Genomic DNA, 21,905 nt, shown 5'->3' with positions numbered 1-21,905 from the left:
TCCATGCCCCATTTTTGACCCATGACTGTAAAATTAGGCAGTACCCCACATTTTCCAACTGTGCTAGGCAGTACGAACCTGCCAGAGACATTAGGGGTATTTCTCAATTTACAATCACAATTGGGATCAGTTCTGTTGCTAAGCAAGGTGGTTGTTAAATGAGTCATGCCTGATTTAAGACCTTTTTGCCACGGTTGTTAAGTAAATTACTGCCGTTACTAAGTGAATCACATGGTTGTTGAGGAAATCCAGCTTCGCCTGTTGACTTAGCTTGTTGGAAAGTTTCAGTTTTACTGTGTGGAATTCTGGGAGTTGAAGTCCAGATGTCTTAAAGATGCTGAGGTTGAGAAACGTTGCCCTGAATTGAACAAGGCAGTAGCAATACGGTAGTGTGATTTTTAGCCAAAGATCCTCAGGGTGGATTACATTAGACAACAAAAGACGGCCCCGTCCGTGCAAGCTTGAACACTAAAAGAGAGAAAGCAAAAGAAGGCATTTAAAGAGAGAAGCTCTCCAAATGGAACTAGCAGCAGAGCCAGGAGTAACAACTTCTCTGGCAGGAGTAGTCAGTCTCATAATCTTTAGTTTTTTAAGGGGATTTGGGAAACTGCAGGATCTGCAATGAATATGTTGATCAGTGGGGGCAAGAACGGAGAGAGACCCCTACACACTGGGCACTGTTGCTTTGTTACCTTTTTTATTTCCTTCCAAATCCACTTGTGGGTTTTACAGTATCTGCAAAACAGATTTGCATTTTATGCGAGCTGCTCACCACAAATTAAGAGTCATTTTGCATCACTTGCATTTCCACCCTGGTGGCAGCCCAAGGCCGCTCATCGTACTTGGGTGAGATGTGAAAAGCCCACTGACTGGAAAGCGCTTCACTCTGTGTGGTGGGGTTTATTACGTTTTTCACCCAATAACTGTCCTTCGACTGGGGCAACCCTGGCTTAATTCCCAGCATGTGCACTGGATCGAGCCAAGGCAGAAGAGTAGAGAGGAGCATGTTATTGTCTTTGTAGTCCCTCCTTCATTACGGCACAACCTCTGATCTCATGGACAGCAGAGCTGACGTCTCTGCTTCCAGGACTGAGGGGTGTTCCGCTCCCTTTCTAGGAAGATGCTACGAATACCTCCAGAAAAGAGGAGTTGCTGCCACAGACACACCCAAGTCTTTCACTAAGCGGAGGGCACTCCCTCTCTATTTCCTTGTTGGACCGGCTCTATGGAAACGGCATAGTTCTCCTCTCAGAAGGCAGCCTGGGACACTCAGAAGAGTGGTGCTGTTTGGCTGCAGAAGCCCCCAGGGAGCTTTCTCAGACAAGCAGCGTGGGGTCCGCAGCCCAGGAGAGATGGTCTCAGGTACTGTGGCAGTGGCACCCCTTGCCAAGAATGTGGTGGTCTTTCGCAATGGAGACCCCTTTTTCCTTGGCCGGAAATTTGTTGTGAGCCAGCGCCGATTCCTGACTTTTGACGCCTTTTTGAATGAGGTGACCAGCACCATCCAAGCCCCGGTGGCTGTTAGGAGCATCTACACACCTCGAGAGGGTCATCGCATCGTGGAGCTGAGCGAACTGCAGAACGGATGCCGATACGTGGCTGCAGGTTTTGAGCGGTTCAAAAGGCTTGAGTAAGTAACCGAGCCCAATCCATTGTTATTACAGTCATAAGTCATAAAAATTTAAAAGTATATATGAGTCATCAAGGACAAGATGAGAATCTAAAAAAAGAGGCCTAAGAGTTAAAAGAGTTAACATAGAAATGAAAATGTACAAATAAAATAAATGAAAATATACTAGATTACAGGTATCTAAATATGGTAAGCTCAGTTTAATTCATAATGATGATTATGTTAAAGCACAATAATTATCTGACGAAGTTCGACTCTGATAGTGCTGAATGATGTAGCAGGGTGAATATCCAAGAGCAGCAGAGGTGCACAATTGTTCTGGGAGTCCTTGTAGTCATGGTAGAATGAGAGTAGCCCAAATGCCTCTGCAGTGTGAGCACCGGAGGAACACAGGCTGTTTCTCTGCATCCAGAGCTGCCACTCCAAGTCAAAGGTGCCTTCCTCAAGGACTGACTGGGGGGGGTGTCGGAATGGAGGCCCTTCTGTGCTAGGAACTGCCAATGCAGGGTGGGTGGGGAGGTAGGGGACCAATTCAGTGGCAGGAAAGTTCAAGGTAAAGATGTAGATTCCTTGCAGGTTGTGACAGAATGTGAATCTGCGGGTGGGGCAAAGAGAGACCCTTCCATGGCCCAGAATTCCAGGGCAAGCCAAGCCAAGCCAAGCCAATCGTCAATCTGGCCCTGGCACGGGAACCAAAGCACATTCTCAGCAATGTACTTCCCTTCCCCCTTGCAGTCAAAGGCCTGAGTCAAAGCAGAACAGGCAGCCTGAGCAGGCTCTTGAAGCTCTGGGCCATTCTCTAGAGCTGGCCGTCTGTTCTAGACTCCAAGGGAGGACCAGGACCCTTGAATTATGACACCACCAGCCTCCTGATGTCAGTCTTCAAGCAGCCCTTGTCCTTGTGGGAGTAGCGGAGGGCTGCTCCCGGCACCCAGCACTCAAGCCAATAGGTAAATTGCGAAGATACGTGGCAACTTCTCCAGCACAAGATTCAAATGGGCTTTGTTTAAAGAAGAGAGTCACAGCTCTACAGAATGCCTGGAATAGTGCAGAGAAGTCCTCCCCGTGGTGGGATCCTTCATAGATCTTGGGACTTCAAAGTCCAGAATTCGGAGTTTAGAGAATTCATAGCCCCTATACTGCACATCTGGAAAACCAGGTTGGGAAAAGATGTAGTAGAACGTTTCTATTTTTGTGGGTTTTTCTGGCATTTGACTTGAGGTCCTGAGGACAACACCTCCCATTAAATCTCATTTGGTTCTCCTGTCCCAAGACAAAGAACTGCCTTGAGTCTCTTTACTGGTTGCACCAGGAGCCTCTGGCTTTGTTTTCAAAAAATAAGAAAAGTTTGAACTTCTGGCCCTTGGACCTCTTTCTCCAACCAGCCACCGGAGAGCCATTTTTGGGCTTGCCAGCCGGCACAGGCCAACCTGCAGTGGGTGCTTAATGCGCAAAAGCTAAGGAATATCGGCCTCACAGCCATTTCTTAGCTACGGTGTGGGATTAGTTACTGTTTCCTTGGGCAGAATTTTTGGTGGTTGCCTTTGGCTGGCCAATTGTTTGAACTGCATTAAAATCATAAGACTGGGGGTAGGGGATGGTGGAACTCTGCTTCCTACTTCAAGGATGCATCACACGTGCAACTCATCTTCCTTCTAGAGAAGAAAGTTTTATTGGGGCAGATGAATTAAAAATAAATTCAAACTCTTGTTTGAATTAAAGATGAATTGAAGGGGCAGCACTGCTTGTCTTCTCTGGTTGACCCAACTCAGTGTTTCCCAATCTTGGCAGCTTGAAGTATGTGGACTTCAAGTCACAGCATGGCTGGCTGGGAAATTCTGGGAGTTGAAGTCCACATACCTTTCCTCTTTTCTTCCCTGAAAGGGATCTGGAGGATATCTAATGGCACTGAAGGTGATGGAAGTTGTAATCTAATCCATATCTATGGCAAAGAATATGCTGGTTGTTTGACTGGGAAACATCTCTTAAGAGTTATTTTGCCACACTCTTTGGCCATTTCCAGAGATGTGAATGTGTCAGCCAGTTGCAACAACCAGGGATTATGGAATTTGAAGTTTGCTGCATTCATGGAAGAAATAGTTGGATGTAGAAGTAGGGGAGTCTGCTCTGAACTGAGACGAACTCCCCAGTACAGTCCCCTGAATCGGCTCAATGGCTCATTTTCTTCCCAAATCACTTTTGACAGCTATGCAAATGCTGGAATGAAGCAGCTGAACAAGCACCAGAAAAAAAATGGAACCCAGGTGAGTAGGTGGTCATGGGTTGGCCAAAACTGATTTCAGAATGGAACAGTCTAGTTCTGCTTTAGAAAGGTCCTAGGTTGAGCGGAATTTACGCAGTGCCGCCCGTTAGACAATTACAAGTTGGCACTGGCTTACAACCACAATTGGGATCAGAATTTCTGTTGGTAAATAAGGTGCTTCTTAAGTCTCCCACCCATTTTCACGACCTTTTTCCACAGTTGCTAAGCAAATCATTGCAGTCGCTAAGTGAATCACATGGTCATTAAACAAATCCAGGTTCCTCACATTGAGTTTGCTTGTGGGAAGCCGGCTGGGAAGGTCATAAATGGCAACTATGTGGCCAATTGTCAAATGCCCAAATGTTGATCGCATGACCATGGGGCTGCTGTGGTGGTTGTAAGTTTAAGTACCCGTTGTAAGGCACTTTATTTATTTATTTATTTATTTGAATTTATATCCCGCCCTTCTCCGCAGACTCAGGGCGGCTTGCACTGTGTTAAGCAATAGTCTTTATCCATTTGTATATTATATACAAAGTCAACTTTTATTGCCCCCAACAATCCGGGTCCTCATTTTACCTACCTTATAAAGGATGGAAGGCTGAGTCAACCTTGGGCCTGGTGGGACTTGAACCTGCAGTAATTGCAAGCAGCTGTGTTAATAACAGACAGACTTAGTCTGCTGAGCCACCAGAGGCCCAGTGCTGTTGTAACTTTCAACAGACGGTAAAGGAATGGTTGTAAATCAAGGACTACATGTATAACCATAATGAATGTTTGCTTGCAGCATGTTGTGTGTAATAATTGTCTCACCTCCCTCCAGCTGCTAAATGCTTTGGTACCCCAATTTAGAACAGAGAGGCAGCCATGTCACATTCTGGGGTGGAAGGGGACAACTTGCCACGGCCAGCTCACCCCAGCCATCTCTCTGCGTACAACTCATCGCAGGACAACTTGCCCTGGGACAATTCAATGCGGGATAACTCGAGAGGGACCAGTAGAATTGCAGCTCATCCCGGCCTCAAGGACTTCCCACCTGGGAAGGTTCAATGCTAAAGCAAGACAAGGCCCGCTGCAATTCACTGGTCTCTCTCTCTCTCTCTTGAGTCATCCCCCGTTGAATTGTCCCATGGGGCCCTACACTGAGTTGGCCGCAGTGAGTGGCCCTAGATCTAGACCCTTCTGGGGCCTCTTCAGAGAAATACTTGCAAAGGGCTCAACTACCAGGAGAAGCTTTTGATCGTCTGGCTAGTGTCAAAACTTTGTAAGCAACCTAAAAGAGTGTATTCTGCCTAAGGAGAGAGGGGCAAGCGAGAACCTTCTTGTTGTGGCTGCGGCCCCCGGGCCGGGCCTCCTGGAGCCAGACGACTTGGAGAGTGAGGAGGAGGAGCTGGCAAGGCTTCCTTCCCCCCCTGGATCTTCCTCCTCCCTGGCACCATCCTAGATTCCAGCTGCAGGCCAGGAGGAGGAGGAGGAGCTGACAAGGCCTCTTTCCCCCGACCCCTCCTCTTCCCTGACAACACCCCAAGAACCAGCTGCTGAGAATCAATCTTGGCTAGATGCGAAACAGCGACGCCGAGAAAAATGTGCGCAGCAGAGGAAGAGGTGGGGCAGGCCCAGGGAGTGCTGAGTCATGGAGCCACACCCTACAGGGGATAAAAGCAGGGAGAGTGCTCCGTAGGCCCTTGTGTTGGACAAAGTTATCAACTACTGGCTCTTTGACTGCTTTGGACTGAAGTCTGGGATTACTTGTGAGTGCTTTAGATCATCCTGCAGATTCCTGGTTGCCTTGGCAACGATCTGTTGGCACGCAGCTACTTGCTAAGGGCTTGGCTGGCACGTGAAGAAATGTTGCCAGAATTTTTGTTGCCAGAAGGAACCCAGCCAAGTGTAAATAAATTGCTGGCAGACCGTCTTGGCTGGTGTATTGTTTTGGGAAGGAAGGGAGGGGACAGAACACTTCTAAGGCCTCAAGCAAATTGGGCTTGGACTTTGGAGCTGGCTGGGAATTCTGGGAGTTGAAGTTCATGCAACTTAAAGGCGCTAAGGTTAAGAAACATAGTGCTAGATCCTACAAAGGACAGATAATGATGTGTTATTGTTGCTGCTATTGATGATGATGATGTTTTGGCATTCAGAATTATCCAGGTATTCCTCAGAAGATGATGGTTACTGTAGGATGGAAGCGGCAAACGAACCTTCCTTGTGTTATCTAGTAAGTGACTTTTCTGTCCTTGGAAATTCCTTCTCAGATTAGTGAACAAAGAAATGGGGAAGCTGAGGGAAGGAGACCCACTTTGGTCCAGAGGTTAAGATAGCAGACTAGAAACCAAAGACAGTGAGTTTTATTCTTGCCTTAACCATGAAAGCTGGCTAAGTGACTTTGGGTTTGTCACTTTCTCTCAGCCTAACCCACAGAGGAGTTGTTGTGGGGAAAAAGAGTATGTTCTGACCTAGGCTTCCTGAGTCAGTAAAACACACGAGTAGTCCCAAAAGCCTCTTTTATTGCAACAGCTGTGAATTCTGTTCATTCACAGATGAGTCCCATATAGTTGTAAAGAGATAAGGCTGATAATCAACTACCTTTATCTCCCTTGACACGCTGCCAAAGACCTAATTGGCAAAGCCACATGGATTCCAGAATCAAGCAGAGCTTCAGACTTTAAATTGCACAGAATTAACAATGCTGCTTCCTGCAAAGGTCCATGTGCCTTTGCTCCTCTTTTAAGCCTTACGGGAGGGGCCAATCATCTCCAAGCCTTACTCCGGAGTTGTTCCTTTTGTCTTAACTGTCCTTGCCTTCTGGCAGCTCTGTGCATGCGCGCACTGGGAACAGGCTCCCCCTGTTCCTCTGCCTCGCTGAGGTCCGATTCTGGAGGCTCCAGAGGCAGCACGTATACCTCCCAGATGGCCCCACCTCTGCCTCTGATGCAGAGCCCTCCTCTGAGCCTTCCCCGGACTCCAGGACTGGCCCATTGTCCTCCCCAACCTCCTCAATGTCTGACTCTGCTGCCAGCTCTGCAAGCTGCCGGTGGACCACAACAGAGTAGGAGGAAGGAGTATTAGGTATGTTAGCTGCCTTGAAGTACTTTAAAATAATAAAGGTGGGATAAAAATCTGATAAACAAACAACTAACTAAAGGCAGAATTGGCACCATTCTTAGTCTCTGAAGTTTGTTCAATTTATATCCCCAGGACCTACATCCTTAGTGCCCCCAAGAGCCCTGGAAGGAGGCAGTGCTGAGGAGGGATGTCTTCAGCAGAGGCCTTCCCAGTCTTAATCCGGCCCTTAATGCCAGTAAAGCTTTTCCTGATAAGAAAAAAGATGGCCAAAGTGATTGGAAAATGCAGGCAGGGCTATGAACAAGGGACCAAACCCTTGTCCGCTCCTCCAGGTAAAATTCTGCCAGAATCTGAAGTATAAATAGAAATAAATAAAGACTCACAGAAGACTTGAAAATCTCTCTGCTTGTGGTGGAGTCCAGAAGTTCATCTCTGCTCTATTCATATAATTTTATGAAGTCCAGATCCTCCCACAGCTGAATGAGAGGGAAATAGGAAGAGTTGGGAGTCTTCCCTTAGGAAGCTCCGCAGGGAAGGAAGCCGGGATTTCTGCTTCTGCCATTCCAGCGTTTTCCGCAACGGAGACCTGCTGAGTCCCCCCTTCCGAATGGTCCTGGCCAGGAGCGTCCTGCAGGAATGGGGCATCGTCCTCGGCCGCTTGTCAGAAAAGGCAAACCTGCGCACTGGAGCGGTGAAGAAGTAAGTGCTCTCTGCGGTTTTTTTTATTATCCTTGGCTATTTCTTTTTTTTGGGGGTGGGTGGGAATCAAAGGCTCTGCCACCCCCTTGCTAGGCCAGAACTAGGCTAGTCCCCCCTCCCCAAATTCTCTGGCTTAAGGTCTGGAGGGGGCTGCTTCCTGGGGCTCTCTCTGCACAGGGGTCCTGGCAATGAGCCAGCTGGGTATCATTTGGGGAATTCTGTGCCCAGTAAGGTTGCTACACAATTGTGAGCTTTCTATGCCAAAAAGCAGCTTAGCTTTATTTATGTATTTTTATCCAGGCTTTACTATTTTTACAAATAACTCAAGGCACTGAACATATTTTCCCCGCCACAACAACCCTGTTAGGTGGGCTGGGCTGAGAGAGAGGGACTGGCCCAAAGTCACCCGGCCGGCTTTCATTGCTGCGGAAGGACTTGAACCACGTTCTAGTCTGGTGCCTTAACCAGTCGATCAAACTGGCTCTATTTATACCACCTCAATGGTCACAGCTTCCAATTAAATAATTCCAGGTTTTTGGCAAAAGGACTGAGTCTGAAAAAGGAATCTCAGTTTCAGCGAAGGGAAAATCCTGTAAACAAAACATTTGTTCTAAGGCAGATGCCATTCTTTTGATCTCTTTTGCCTACCTGCCATTCAGGTGGCAAGAAAGTAGGGGCAGTCAATACAGGTTATGTAGACAGTAAACACAAGGTCAATCCAAATGGACTCAAATGTCTATACACCAATGCACAGAGTATGAGGAATAAACAGGGTGAATTAGAAATTCAAGTAAATGAGGGCAGATATGATATTGTTGCCATTACGGAAACTTGGTGGGATGAAACTGACAAATGGAACATACAGCTAGAGGGATATAAATTATTTAAAAGAAATAGACCAAATAAAAGAGGAGGTGGAATTGCACTATATATAAGAAATAACTACATCTCTACAGAAATAGAGCACAACAATGATGAAAATCATCTTGAATGTATTTGGGTCAATATAAAAGGGGTGAAAAACGATATTGCCATAGGTCTATACTATAGGCCACCCAACCAAACAGAGGAAGTAGATGAACTTTTTGCTAGTCAGCTAACTAAGGTATGTAGGAAGCACATCACAGTAGTAATGGGGGATTTTAACTACCCTGACATCAACTGGGAAACAAACTCTGCACCAAGTGGAAGATCCAACAGGTTCCTAACAAACCTAGCAGACAACTTTGTTTCCAAAAAATAGAGAAGGCGACAAGGATCAGCCATACTGGACTTAATTCTCACTAACAGAGATGAAATGATAGAAGGTGTTGAAGCTACAGGAACCTTGGGGGCAAGTGACCACGCAATATTGGAATTCAACATTAAGCAAATACAAGTAGTAGAACAAAGTCAAACTAGAGTCTTGGACTTTAAGAGAGCTAATTTCAATAAACTTAGAGAGAGCTTGAGAAGGATTCAATGGATGAGAATCCTCAGAGGGAAAACAACTCAAGAAGCTTGGGAAATTTTGAAAAGTGAGATTATAAAAGCACAGTCTAACACAATACCAATGAAGAAGAAAATAATAGATCTCAAAAGAAACCAGCATGGATGCATAAAGAACTATCTGACAAATTGAAAGACAAAAGGACAAATATAAAAAGTGGAAAGAGGGCAAATAACTAAGGCAGAATATCAGCAACAGCCCGAGCCTGTAAAGATGAAGTGAGGAAAGCTAAGGCTCACAATGAACAAAGGCTAGCGACAAAAGTAAAAATAACAAAAAGCTTCTTCCAACATGTTAAAAACAAGAAAAAAGTCAAGGAAACAATTGGCCCACTGCTGGGAGAAAGTAGCAAGAAGATGACAAGCAACAGGGAGAAAGCAGATCTACTTAACTCATATTTTGCATCTGTCTTTAAGGAAAAAACAATCCAACCTATCAAAAACAGCACTACAAAAAACAGATTAGAAACACAAGTTAAAATAGGGAAGAAAATGGTAAGTGAACACCTGTCTACCCTAGACGAGTTCAAATCACCAGGACCGGATGGATTACACCCCAAGGTTCTGAAGGAACTGGCAGACGTGATCTCAGAACCACTGAACTATATCTTTCAAAGATCCTGGAGCACAGGGGAGCTGCCAGAGGACTGGAAAAGAGCTGATGTAGTTCCCATCTTCAAAAAAGGAAAAAAAAACAGATCCAGGAAACTACAGACCTATCAGTCTGACCTCAATACCGGGGAAGATTCTGGAAAAGATAATCAAGCAACGAATCACCAAACACCTAGAAGCAAACAAAGTAATAACCAAAAGCCAACATGGGTTTGTCAAAAACAGATCATGCCAGACTAATCTTATCGCATTCTTTGACAAAATGACAAAATTAGTAGACCAGAGGAATGCTGTCGATATAATTTACTTGGACTTCAGTAAAGCATTTGATAAAGTAGACCATAACCTACTACTAGATAAAGTAGAAAAATGTGGGTTAGACAGCACCACCACCAGATGGATTCGTAACTGGCTGACCAACCGCACTCAACGTGTAGTCCTCAACGGAACTACATCCACATGGAGGGAAGTATGCAGTGGAGTACCCCAAGGCTCTGTTTTAGGCCCAGTACTCTTCAACATCTTCATCAATGACTTGGACGAGGGGATAGATGGGGAACTCATCAAATTTGCAGATGACACCAAGCTGGCAGGAATAGCCAACACTCCAGAAGATAGGCTCAAGTTACAGAAAGATCTTGACAGACTTGAACATTGGGCGCTATCTAACAAAATGAAATTCAACAGTGAAAAAGTAAGGTTCTACATTTAGGCCAAAAAACAAAATGCACCAGTACCGTATATGTGGTACCTTGCTCAATAGTAGTACCTGTGAGAGGGATCTTGGAGTCCTAGTGGATAACCATTTAGATATGAGCCAGCAGTGTGCAGCAGCTGTTAAAAAGCCAACACAGTTCTGGGCTGCATAAACAGAGGATAGAATCAAGATCACGTGAAGTGTTAGTACCACTTTATAATGCCTTGGTAAGGCCACACTTGGAATATTGCATCCAGTTTTGGTCGCCACGATGTAAAAAGATGTTGAGACTCTAGAAAGAGTGCAGAGAAGAGCAACAAAGATGATTAGGGACTGGAGGCTAAAACATATGAAGAACGGTTGCAGGAACTGGGTATGTCTAGTTTAATAAAAGAAGGACTAGGGAGACATGATAGCTGTGTTCCAATATCTCAGGGGTTGCCACAAAGAAGAGGGAGTCGGGCTGTTCTCCAAAGCACCTGAGGGTAGAACAAGAAGCAATGGGTGGAAACTGATCAAAGAAAGAAGCAACTTAGAACTAAGGAGAAATTTCCTGACAGTTAGAACAATTAATAAGTGGAACGACTTGCCTGCAGAAGTTGTGAATGCTCCAACACTGGAAATTTTTAAGAAAATGTTGGATAACCATCTGACTGAGATGGTGTAGGGTTTCCTGCCTAGGCAGGGGGTTGGACTAGAAGGCCTCCAAGGTCCCTTCCAACTCTGTTGTTATGTTATGTTATGTTATGTATGATACAGTAACTTATTGTGAAAGCAGGCAGATCAGCTGAGGTGGCTGGAGCAAACTGGACCTTCCCTGCTCCCTCCAAAGCCCGTTGCCAGAGCAGAAGCTCCTGGGATCGGCTGGGCTTTAGCAACACACCTTCCTCCCAGAAAAGCCGGAGCCAAAAGAAAGAAAACCACCGGATGGCTTCACGTTATGTCAGAAGTCTGGGTGAAGAGGAAACAAGCTCATTGGCAGAAACGGCCATCAGGGGTTTGGTTAACGAAGTTTTGCATAATGGTGGCTGTGGGAGCCAAGTCCACCTGCAAAACCCAAAACAGAAGGGGGTCAATGGGTTTAGTTTACAAATGGGTTGTTCTGACCCAACACTTTCTTGGTTTCCTCTTTGGTCTTTAAACACGAGGAAATTTGTAGAAGATGTCGCAGCCTTTACAATTCTCTGGCTATGTTTTCACAGAGGTTTTACTCAGCAGTTGCCTTTGCTCGTGTGAGGAACTTGCCTCCTGTTCATCTCGGTTGGTTTGATTCAGGGCTTGGGGAACCCAGGGTACAACTGACCTTGTTGCCCTGAAAATACATTGTTTTGAACCCTGAAATAAGCGCTTGGCCTGATTGCCATGCGCTCCAAAGCCCGGTTGGGCTTATTATCAGGGGATGTCTTATTTTGGGGGAAACAGGGTAATATAGTGCTCCAATTCAGCAATCGTTAAATTCAATAACCAGGTTAAGGGTATGTTCACATATAACCATTTTGTATGTAACACGTGCGTACAATTATGCTGCAAAGTTCGTCTTAAAGTTTGTCCAATTGAACTCTCCATTTTAGGCAGCACCGTGTAGGGTCTAAAAACTGATAAACATTGTGCTTCATATTTAAGTTTAGAATTACAGAAAATAAAGCAATTTGGCTGCAAGCTTGTACATATTTTCGTGGAAACTCGTCCCATGTACTTCAAAGAAGCTTTCTTTAAGACTGCTTCTCAACCTTGACAACTTTAATATGGGTGGACTTCAACTCCCAGAATTCCCCAGCCAGCCTTGCTCCGTCCTCAGATTCTTCCCACTTTTCATGAACTTGTTTCTGCTATGCTTTTCCTGCCAGGCTCTGCAAGCTGAACGGTGACCTCATCTCCCGGGGGGAGGAACTGGTGAACGGCGAATATTATGTGGCTGTGGGGCTGGAGAAATACAAAGACTTGCCTTACTTTGAACTACTGGTGCCTCCCAAAATCCCTCATCGTCCCTTTCGGTAGGCAACTGAAGTGCTTCTGCTTAGCTCAGCTTTTTCAGTTGGGGAACGATTGATTTAAATAGCAGCCAGTCTGGCACACGTCCAGATGGCTGAATCAATTTGACTAAAATGCAGCAGGAGGCTCCTTTGTGCAGAATACAATCCCTTAGAACAGCAAAAAAAGCAGTGTTGTCCAAAGACATTCTCCAAATAGCCCTGTGCTTCCCATCTTCTCTTCCTTGTTTGGGAGAAACAAAATGAGATGTTGGGGAAACTTGGGATAGGTCATAACTTGTGTTCTCTGAAGGTGAAACAGGGTCTACTGGCAAAAGAATATTTGGGGCTCAGGGTTGAACCAGGGGGTCCTGGGTGCTCTCTGACCTTGGTTTTTTGTCTTGTAGACGCTTCATTACTCAACTAGGTAACATCATTAGTGCTAGAAGGGGGAGGTGTCTTTTGGTCTCTTTTTATATACCAGGGGCTTGCCCTGTCAGAGTCAATAAAAAAACCCAAAAGAAAACAAAAAGGCCAAAACATCTCCTTGCCAGCAGTCAATACCCAGATAAACAGATCAACATCAGGTTCTTTCAACAATCAAGAAGCAAAGAATACCCCAATGAGGAAATGCCAAACAAGCAACTGGACTTCCTTGAAAACATTTCGCTTCTCATCCAAGCAGCTTTTCCAGTTTCAGTTCTTCAGTTTCTTGAATGAGAAGCGAAATGTTTTCACGGAAACAAATCAAGAAGGTCCACTTATTTTTTGGAAAAGCAACTTTGGGACAACCATGACCTGGATGACTGAGAATCTCCATTGGCAAAAAAATGACAGTCTAACCAAGGAACTACCTAGAAGAGAGCCAGACTCCCAGAGCAAGACATTAGCACAGCGATGGCTCACCTTTTTCGGACTGAGTGCCCAAAGTGCGTGTGCGCGCCTGAACACCCAAAATGCAATGTGCGCATGTGCGCACGCCCTCCGTGGATGCATGTACCCCGCTCACATGCCCCCTGCGCATGCACATGTGGCCCCCCACAGCATCCCACCCCCCGCAGGTGCCCCACCCCCTGCATGAGCCCCACCCCCCGCAGGTGCCCCACCCCCTGCATGCGCCCCACCCCTGTGCATGCGTATGTTCCCCCCTGCCCGTGCCCCGCCCCCCGGATATGCACGGCAGAGACCCCACTACCAACTGGCTGGCGGGAGGTGCATGCGTTTGCGCGACAGAACTGAACTGGGGCGACGGCTTGCATGCCCAGAGGGTGCTGCGTGCCACAGGTTTGCCATGACGACACTAGCACATAAAAAGAGAGCCAACCCCATCTGAGAGGCAGAGTGTGCTGGGCCTACAGACTCTGCGTGTCAAGGTAATCGAGGCTAAGAAACTAAGGCCATCTGGGGGTGGATGGGGTGTCGGGTCAGCTGTTTTTACTGTAACAGCCACAGTAAAAGGATCTTGCAAATGTGAATATGCTCCCTTGCCCCTTGCTTTTCTCTTCAGAAGAACTAGAGAGGTGGTTGTCTGAGATGCTTTCTCAGGCCACGCTCAGATTTCTCTTAGCTGTTGTCTGGGCAGCAGCTCTCCTTCCTGTTCCTCAAGGGGATCCCTTCTGCCCGCTACCCTGCAAGGTATCTCAGTAAGGTAGGAAAAGCCTCTCTGGGTGCTGTGGATATGAACGTGCTGCTTTTCTGCTCATAGGAACTTTCCTTCTAACAGAAGACGGAGCTGCAATCGGGGGGTAAGTAGCCACGATGGCGGATTTCCTAAGGCAGCCCCTGTCTGAAAAGGAGCAAAGATACTTTGCCTCGTGAGAAGATGTGTGATGTGTAAATGTTCCTGTTATATTTTTTAAAAATAAAATGTCTCCTGCTGTGTTTGCGGTTAACAGATGGGTCAGATATGGCCAGGCCTCCTAGTGAGGGAAAATTCTTGTGGCTTGAGCTGAGCAGACCGTGGAGGAATTCCACTCAAGTAGCTTCTTTTCCCCACCTCCTCCGAGGAGACCATGGAGCAGACATTCCACTTCTTGGACAAATCCCAGAGAAGAGGGTCCTTTTTCTTCCCTTTACTAATAATGCTGCCAATTGGTATTCATTAACAGGGACCAAATTAAAACGCTGTAATTGTTCCCTTAGAAGGCAAAAGGCGATTACTGGCCTAAATGTTTTTATGAAGTCTGGAGAGAAGCAGCATTCTGCAAAGCAAAGTGCCAGCCTCTTTCACCGCAGATGCCCCCGGGCCCCAAATGTAAACTAGAGTAGCATCTGGCTCTATGTGCCCTTGCCTAGAAAAAGGGTAAAGTGAGGAGGGGTGGTAGCACGGAGCCTTTGGCGGAGGGAAGGAGGCAGGACACAGGCTAGTAAACAAGTGAGCGTCTGTTATTTTTCCTGTGTAATGGTAGATGGGTTAGGCATGCATGGTTGCCGTTTGGTGAGAACGCCCTCTGCCTGTTCCAAAATTCCCCATAGGTGACCTAAGTTGTGCTGAAAGAAGAAAATTCACCTACAGTGATCATTTGTCAAGATCAGAATCAGCAAAATCTCATAAAGTTATTTACCTATTTAGTTATTATAACTTCTGTTCTCTCCAGGTGGTCTGTGAGGATGGAGCCAGTGACTCGGCACTCCTTGAGCCAGCGCAACAGGTAAAGCGAATTGGGAGCATTTAGCCTGCCAAACTTAAATCAAGAAGTTCAGGATTTTAATGTTTCATGTTGGCTGAAAGTGGGATTCTGTATTCTCAAATACCTCTAAGTTACATTATACATACATAAAACACTGAAACTTCTGCAATAAAAATCTCATTTTGAGGAATATATATATTTTTCTCCACAATAAAAGGCTCAGTGTGCTAAATTCATGAATATTGTGGCCCACTTGTATGTACCGGAAAGCCCAAGCAAAGTTTGGCAAGTTGCCTTGCCTGCCTCTTAAAACCTTCAGCTGATTGGTAGGAAATAAGGCAGAAACACTATTTCCTGAGATTTTGGAAGCAGGATCTCTTATCAGCCTAGCCTAAAACCTTTCACCCATCCTACTGTGTTGGTTTGGGTTCAACTTGTAATCAGCAGGGGCATTTGCAGGAATTTGTGAGTGTCCAAAAAGTGAAGATAGCGGCTGCAATCGCCTAATCAAAGTTCCACCCTTTTAAAAAATACAATGCACATGAAAGGGTTTGGATTTTGTAGTCACAGCTGCCCTTTTGACTTTTTCAGATGTCCCGCTTTTGTCTTCTAATAAGTTTTATGAAAAGAAGATTTTACATTGTTAAGAGGGTCATCACATCACCAGCCTGATTTTAGGGGTTTTTTTGGCAGTTGTTAAGAGAATCATGGTTTTTAAGATGATTTGTGGTTGTTAAGTAGACTCATTGTTTACAATGGGCATTTTATGCTGGAAATTGGAAGTAAACATCATTATAACTGCAGACAGTTATAAATGCAGGTCGGTTGCTGAGCATCCAAAACACAATTGTGTGACTGTGGGGGAGAGAGGCAGTCATTGTAACTTCAAATCTGGGTCCTAAGTACCTGTTCTGGGGCCCATCGTAACTTTAAATGGTTGCTAAGTGGTTGATCATACGTTGAGGACTATCTGTAATAATTTAGCCTTTTGCAAACCGTGGAGTCTTGTGAAAGTCAGACACGCTTCTTTGGGCCTGGTGGATTCCGGGCCTTAAATCCCAAAGCGCTGGGCGAGAGCCTGTCCTGGGGAGTCTCCCTAGAGCAAGCATGGGGAAGTGGCTTCCCATCAAACAAGGCTTGGATTTCTTGCCGTCCTTCCTGGCCTGGATGGAGCTGGGACGAGTTGAAATCTCGCAGTGCTGGGTGTGCGCCAGAGACTCCCCACTTTCCCAATGGCTACGGATCCAAAAGCAGGGCGGCTGCCGTACCTTTTCTGCAGGAAATCGATATTTTTTTTTTTGGCATGAAAAGCGATGGGGAGGGGGGACTTTGAGAGAATGGAAATGGGAGATGCTGCTGATGTTTGGAGATGATTCGAACTGGCCAGGACTGATATCTGAAGGCCCTGATGAACATTCCTTGAACTTCCAGCTGAAACTTTGGCGGGTGCATTCCACAGGGATTGTGCCTGCAAGAGACCCTCCAAGTCCCCCTGAGTCCAAGCCAGCCAAGAAATATCCTCACCAAGACAAAGTGACATCCGTCTTCCACGCCAAGCCAAGCCAGGTCGGACAAGTGAACCAGGTCCCTGGCAACTATTCTGCCCGAGGTAAAAAATAAATGGAAAAGGCGTCTCTAGGCCTGAGAGACAGAGGGTGGACTATAACGGGTGAGGGTGCTATGGTGATGGTGGCTTTGGCCATGCTCCTTGTGAACCTGGGCCCTGGAGGGTATCAGACTGCTAAACTCTGTTGACCAATAGGACCGTCCAAGGAAATTGGGAAGGATGGGCTGAAGCAACAGGCCTCTGATTCTTCAGTCCAGGGTCCCTGGGAAGTTTCAAGGCCCATCAGGCTGGGCTGATTGGTCAGACGTTTTTTCCAGAGGAAGCTGCCAAATGAATTTGTTAAGCAGGCAGATTACATATGGGATAATACTTAATTATTAGAACATCTGACAGGCTGAGTTTCCACACAAGGATACGCTACAATGTGCTTGGCTCCCATGCGGCTTGTGTAGAGCAGATGGCGGCACCTGGTGGCCTCAGGTGTCCTTGGAGAAAACAAGGGAAGATTGGGTTGGGTTTGTTTGAAGAACACAGGGAAGTCCAGGGCTTCCCAAATTTGGAAGACCAGAAAATTATTGAAGAAGCCAGAGGCAGAATTCTTCTGTTTTGCTATCAAAAACCCCATCAGCTGTCCGCAGAGTCACTAGGGCTGTCTTTCTCAATCTTGTCTACTTTAAGATGTGGGGACTTCAACTCCCAGAATTCCTCAGCCAGCCATGCCCTGGCCACTGCACATGGAGCATGCTTGATAGGAGGAAGACTTTTAAACTCGGGCTGCTTTGTGATGGGCAAAGCCAAGCCTTGGATGACTTTGGTAAAATGCCAGTCAGGAGGAGTCTGGAGGCCTTTTGCCAATGATCCCATTTGGTTAACAGGCAGCAGCTTTCGTGAGCCACATTTGCTTCAGGGAGTGACTGAACTGCTGTATCCTGTAAATAGGAATTTATATAGAATAATACAGACTAATAGGGTGGGAAGGGACCTTGGAGGTCGTCTAGTCCAATAACCTGTTCAGACAGGAGACCCTAGACCATTTTGGACAAATGGCTGTCCAATCTTTTCTTAAATACCTCCAGTGATGAAGCATCCACAACTTCTGAAGGGAAGCCGTTCACTGGTTAATTGTTCTCACTGTCAGAAAATTTCTCCTTAGTTCTAGGATGATTGTCTCTTTGGTTGGCTTCCATCCATTGTTCCTTTTCTTGCCTTCTGCTGCTTTGGAGCATAGATGGACTCCTTCTTCTTTGTGGCAGCCCCTCAAATAATGAAACGCTGCTATGGTGCCATCCCTTGTTCTTCTTTTCTTTAGACTAACCATACCCGATTGCTGCAACCGTTCTTCATATATTTATAGTCTTTAGGTCCTTAATCATCATGAAAACCTCCAAGTTCAGAGAGCTCCAAGGACCCCACACAGGATATGCCCTGCGTCAAAAGGGGGAAATTCCTCCAGCCCTCAAAGAGAAGGGAGAAGTCATGGCTAACTTTGTCTATGGAGACACGATATAATGCCTCATCCGCATCTCTTCCATTCAGAGAGCTTGAGAGGGTGGGCTGCAGGGCTTGACTCTGGTAGATTCTACTTCAGTCTAGTCTGGTGTTTGTCAACCTTGGCCAGTTCAAGATGGGTGGACTTCAACTCCCAGAATTCCCCAGCCAGCTAGAGAATTCAGCTGTTGAAGTCCTCCCATCTTGAACTGGCCAAGATTGAGAAACCCCGGACTAGTGGCTCCAGGCCTGAGATGATGTCCGCAGCAGCCCACGAAAGCGAAGGCCTGAAATGCTGGAGTAGGGCTAGCATAGACTCCACAGGGCTCCTCCCACAATGTCTTCAGTGAACTATAGCTTTGTTAATCATGGGATGTTTTGTTTTGTAAACACAGGCATGGCTTTCTTCTGCAGATCAGTCATAAAGGCATGAAAGCTAATTTTTAGCCACCGTCTGGGTCTGGAGCTTTCACGCAAGGAGGGAAATGCATGTTATTCACAAAGGATCTCATGTTGCCCTGTGATTTATTTATTTTTTTCAGAAGATGAAAGTGTTTATAAAAGGAGAGGGGCAAGGCAGGAGATGGTGGATGCGCAGGAAATTGGAGAAGATGAAGACACGCAGGTTGAATTGCCTGTAGACCAGGTAGGAGGGTCTCTCAGTGCATGTATTCTAGACTCCTGGCATGTGCAAGCAATCCGAATACAGAATAACAGAGTTGGAAGGGGCTTGGGAGGTCATCTAGTCCACCCCCCCTGCTCAAGCAGCAGACCCTATACCATTCCTGACAAGTGGCTGGCCAATCAGTCTCTTCTTGAAAGTTTCCAGTCATGAAGCTCCCACATCTTGTGAAGGCAACTTCTGTTCCATTGGCTGGTTGTTCTCACTGTCGGAACATTCCTCCTTATTTCCAGGTTGAATCTCTCCTTGTTCAGTTCTATCCATTATTCCTTGTCCGGCTTTCGGGTGCTTTGGAAAATAGCTTGACCCCTTCCTCCTCTCTGTGGCAGCCCCTCAAATATCGGAACACTGCTATCCTTTCTCCCCTGGTCTTTCTCTTCACTAAGCTAACCAGGCCCAGTTCCTGCAACCGTTCTTCGTATGCTTTAGCCTCCAGTCCCCTAATTATCCTGGTTGCTCTTCTCTGCACTTTTTCTAGAGTCTCAACATCTTTTTTATAGTGTGGTGACCAAAACTGGATGCAGGATTCTAGGTGTGCCCTGTATTTCCTTGGTTCAGGGGTGGTTTCAGGAGCGATATAGCTGCCTCTGAGTTGCCCCCAAAGACAGGCAAAAAGCCATTGATTTGAACAGGATCTGGCACTTTCTAGGCTGCAAGACTCTCCTGGTTGCTGTATGGCTAGATGGCGCTGAGGGTCAGCCACGACTCCTGAAGCTGGTTGGTTGACAAGGAATGACAAGCGATTGTCTCCACCTTCTTCCCGGATGTTTCTTTGACATATTTAATCTAATTTCAATTTCCCAATTTCCTGATAGACTCCCATTCAAGTGCTCAAACCAGGTTTCCTCCTATTTGATTTGAGATCAGCCAAAACATCCTGAAGGAAAAACAAAAGCCCCTTTGGGACACATTATAAGCTTATTTTTTCCTCCTAAAAGACTTCAGTTTTTCAATTGAATTGTACAGCTTATAGGAGGGGTCTCCAACCTTGGCAACTTTAAGCCTGGCGGACTTCAACTCCCAGAAGTCTGGGAGTTGAAGTCCGCCAGGCTTAAAGTTGCCAAAGTTGGAGACCCCTGGCTTATAGGTTATATTAAAGGTGGAAAAAAATTCTGAAGTGAGCTACCTTGGTCTGATTTTTTTTACATCTCAAAAACCTGACATTTTTACGGGTGTGTAGAATTTTTATATCCACTGTAGAATACAATCACAGATTAACCATAGGAGTCGGATTGTCAGAGCTTTGCTGGCTGAGGGACTCTGGGAGTTGAAGTCCACAAGTCTTAAAGGGACCAAGGTTGGAGACCCCTGGTTTAAACTATAACTACAAATTTAAAATTAACATTATCAAAAGCACTTGAAGTGACCTGCTTCAGTATACAAATGCAGCAGCAGTGAAATGCACTTACCTTCACTAGCAGTTTGGAATGTGAGCGTGCGCGCCTCTTCTGCGTATGCGCAGAGCCTTGTGCGCATGCATAGAGGGTCAGAAACGGGACGTAATGACATCCCGGCGGGTGGACGGAGCTTCCCGTTGCCAGCCCTACCGGTTCACACGAGCTGGATAGATCCGGACGGATTTCACTGCTGAAATGCAGCACCCGGAACATGGTCTGGAGATCAAGTATTAATGGGGTAGGAGAGCTTAGTAACTTTGGAAAAGACTCTTTGCTTTCCTCAAAGAAGTTCCCAGGGCTTTTCTCCCTGTGAAACTGTTTTCCCCAGAGTTTAGTGGTCTTTGCAGCTAGCGGAGGTCAGATGCTTCTTTCCTTCCTAGTCACTCTAGTTACTTGACTTCCTGCCTGGCAAGAGTGGAGGATTCCTCTCTACAACCTTTTTCTGTAGTGCTGGCTGACCACAAGGGCAGCATTCGCTCGTGGCCTTGAATGGACATGGCCTGAGTGCTTGTACCTTTTCCCCTTTTTCCCCAGAAAGCTGCAGAGATTGTGGAAGAGGAAGTTATATCAAAGACCAAAGGAGGGCCGTCCAAGAAGGTAATTAGCTTGTATTAATAAATACTTTAATCAAAGCACTGGAGAGAAGAAAGAAGAATGGGATTTACACAACAACTGGTTCATTTTAGTTTACTGTAGGGAATGAATCTGCATTTATGTAAAAACAAGCCAACTTAAAAGAAGGCCAGTCTTTGGGGTCTCTGGTACTCTCTGAGCTCGATTGTTTTCTTGCAGATATTTCAGTGCCTGGCAAGGTACTTCACAGTATAGAAGGGACCAGGTTTGTTTCTTGGTTATATGCAATTTAAGCTAGTCTATTGATTTTAATTGAGCTACACATAGTCTCTTCTACTGAAGTGCAATCTATTCAGGAGAAAACAAACCATACATGGTGCATGTGCCGGCATAAGCTCTTCTCCGAGATTGAGCAACGGCCTGCTCCCACATCATCTGGGAGCTCCTTCCCAGAACACTCTAAATACACATGTTCATCTGCCTTTGAAGTCAACAGATGCTCTGACATTTTCATTCCTTTTGCAGCCACCGAGGAGAAGCTCTCCTGGATCGGAGAAGTGACTCTAATGTAACAGGCCAAGCAAGGTTTGCCAGAGGGAATATCTTTAACCAAACGTGGTAGTTTTGTACAATTTTTGTCTACAGAATTTGTTCTTACAATAAATGTAGAAACTCCAGCTCCGTCTCTCTGATTTGAAATGCTTATCTGAGACAAGATTTCGGTAAGGGGCCAGTAGGGGTGGGGGGTCCAGGGGAGAAACAGGCATGGTGACCAAGGGCTGACAGCTGTTCCAAGTTTAACACAGAGACCAACAATATGGCATCAGGTAAAAAAGGTGCTAACAAATTGCAGATCTTAGAGTGGGAAAGGGCTTGTTATGCAAGCAAACTGACACTGTTCATATACCAAAGGAAGGGAGCAACAGGAAATCCACAGATGGGTTATGACTTTTCACCTCCGCCACATGCTTGCGCCCCCTTCACTCCTCCAGCCACAGCCAATTCACAGCGAGCGTTAATACTCAGCTGAACTCCTTGCTGGTATTTCTCCAATGTTGACAGACCCCTGGCCCTCCACGTCCTTCGACCCTCTGTTATGGATGCTTCGCTGAGGGATCATTGTAGCAGGATGCTCAGCCCAGGACT

At 46.1% G+C, this 21,905-nt stretch overlaps 1 protein-coding gene across 7 annotated transcripts; it reads left to right on the top strand.

Annotated features, from left to right (window-relative positions):
- The first annotated feature begins 136 nt into the window (after positions 1-136).
- DCDC2B (doublecortin domain containing 2B) lies at positions 137-21,436 on the top strand. 7 transcript variants are annotated; one of them, XM_058195726.1, is made up of 11 exons: positions 137-1,630; positions 3,837-3,894; positions 6,032-6,108; positions 7,524-7,655; positions 12,300-12,446; positions 14,128-14,167; positions 15,020-15,073; positions 16,484-16,661; positions 18,650-18,753; positions 20,721-20,783; positions 21,285-21,436. In XM_058195726.1, exons 1-11 carry the CDS (start codon positions 1,056-1,058, stop codon positions 21,318-21,320), a joined length of 1,464 nt encoding a protein of 487 aa, XP_058051709.1. In that variant the 5' UTR covers positions 137-1,055; the 3' UTR covers positions 21,321-21,436. The 7 variants fall into 7 exon arrangements, 2 of the variants coding, with proteins under 2 accessions (XP_058051709.1, XP_058051710.1); XM_058195727.1 differs by lacking the exon at positions 18,650-18,753; XR_009156600.1 differs by lacking the exons at positions 18,650-18,753; positions 20,721-20,783; positions 21,285-21,436 and having other exon boundaries at positions 12,830-14,167; positions 16,512-16,560.
- The last annotated feature ends 469 nt before the right edge of the window (positions 21,437-21,905 follow it).

The sequence above is a fragment of the Ahaetulla prasina genome, chromosome 10 (genome assembly GCF_028640845.1).
Source record: "Ahaetulla prasina isolate Xishuangbanna chromosome 10, ASM2864084v1, whole genome shotgun sequence".
NCBI classification, from domain to species: domain Eukaryota; kingdom Metazoa; phylum Chordata; class Lepidosauria; order Squamata; family Colubridae; genus Ahaetulla; species Ahaetulla prasina.
The sequence above is the reverse complement of the archived record's forward strand: the minus strand, read 5'-3'. Positions and strand labels throughout refer to the sequence as shown.

Bases quoted from the DNA above. Each gene is read 5' to 3' on its own strand.
- DCDC2B (XM_058195726.1), top strand. From the start codon at position 1,056: ATGGACAGCAGAGCTGACGTCTCTGCTTCCAGGACTGAGGGGTGTTCC. The intron at 1,631-3,836 runs GTAAGTAACCGA...CACTTTTGACAG, and splicing joins GAGCGGTTCAAAAGGCTTGA to CTATGCAAATGCTGGAATGA. The intron at 3,895-6,031 runs GTGAGTAGGTGG...TTTGGCATTCAG, and splicing joins AGAAAAAAAATGGAACCCAG to AATTATCCAGGTATTCCTCA.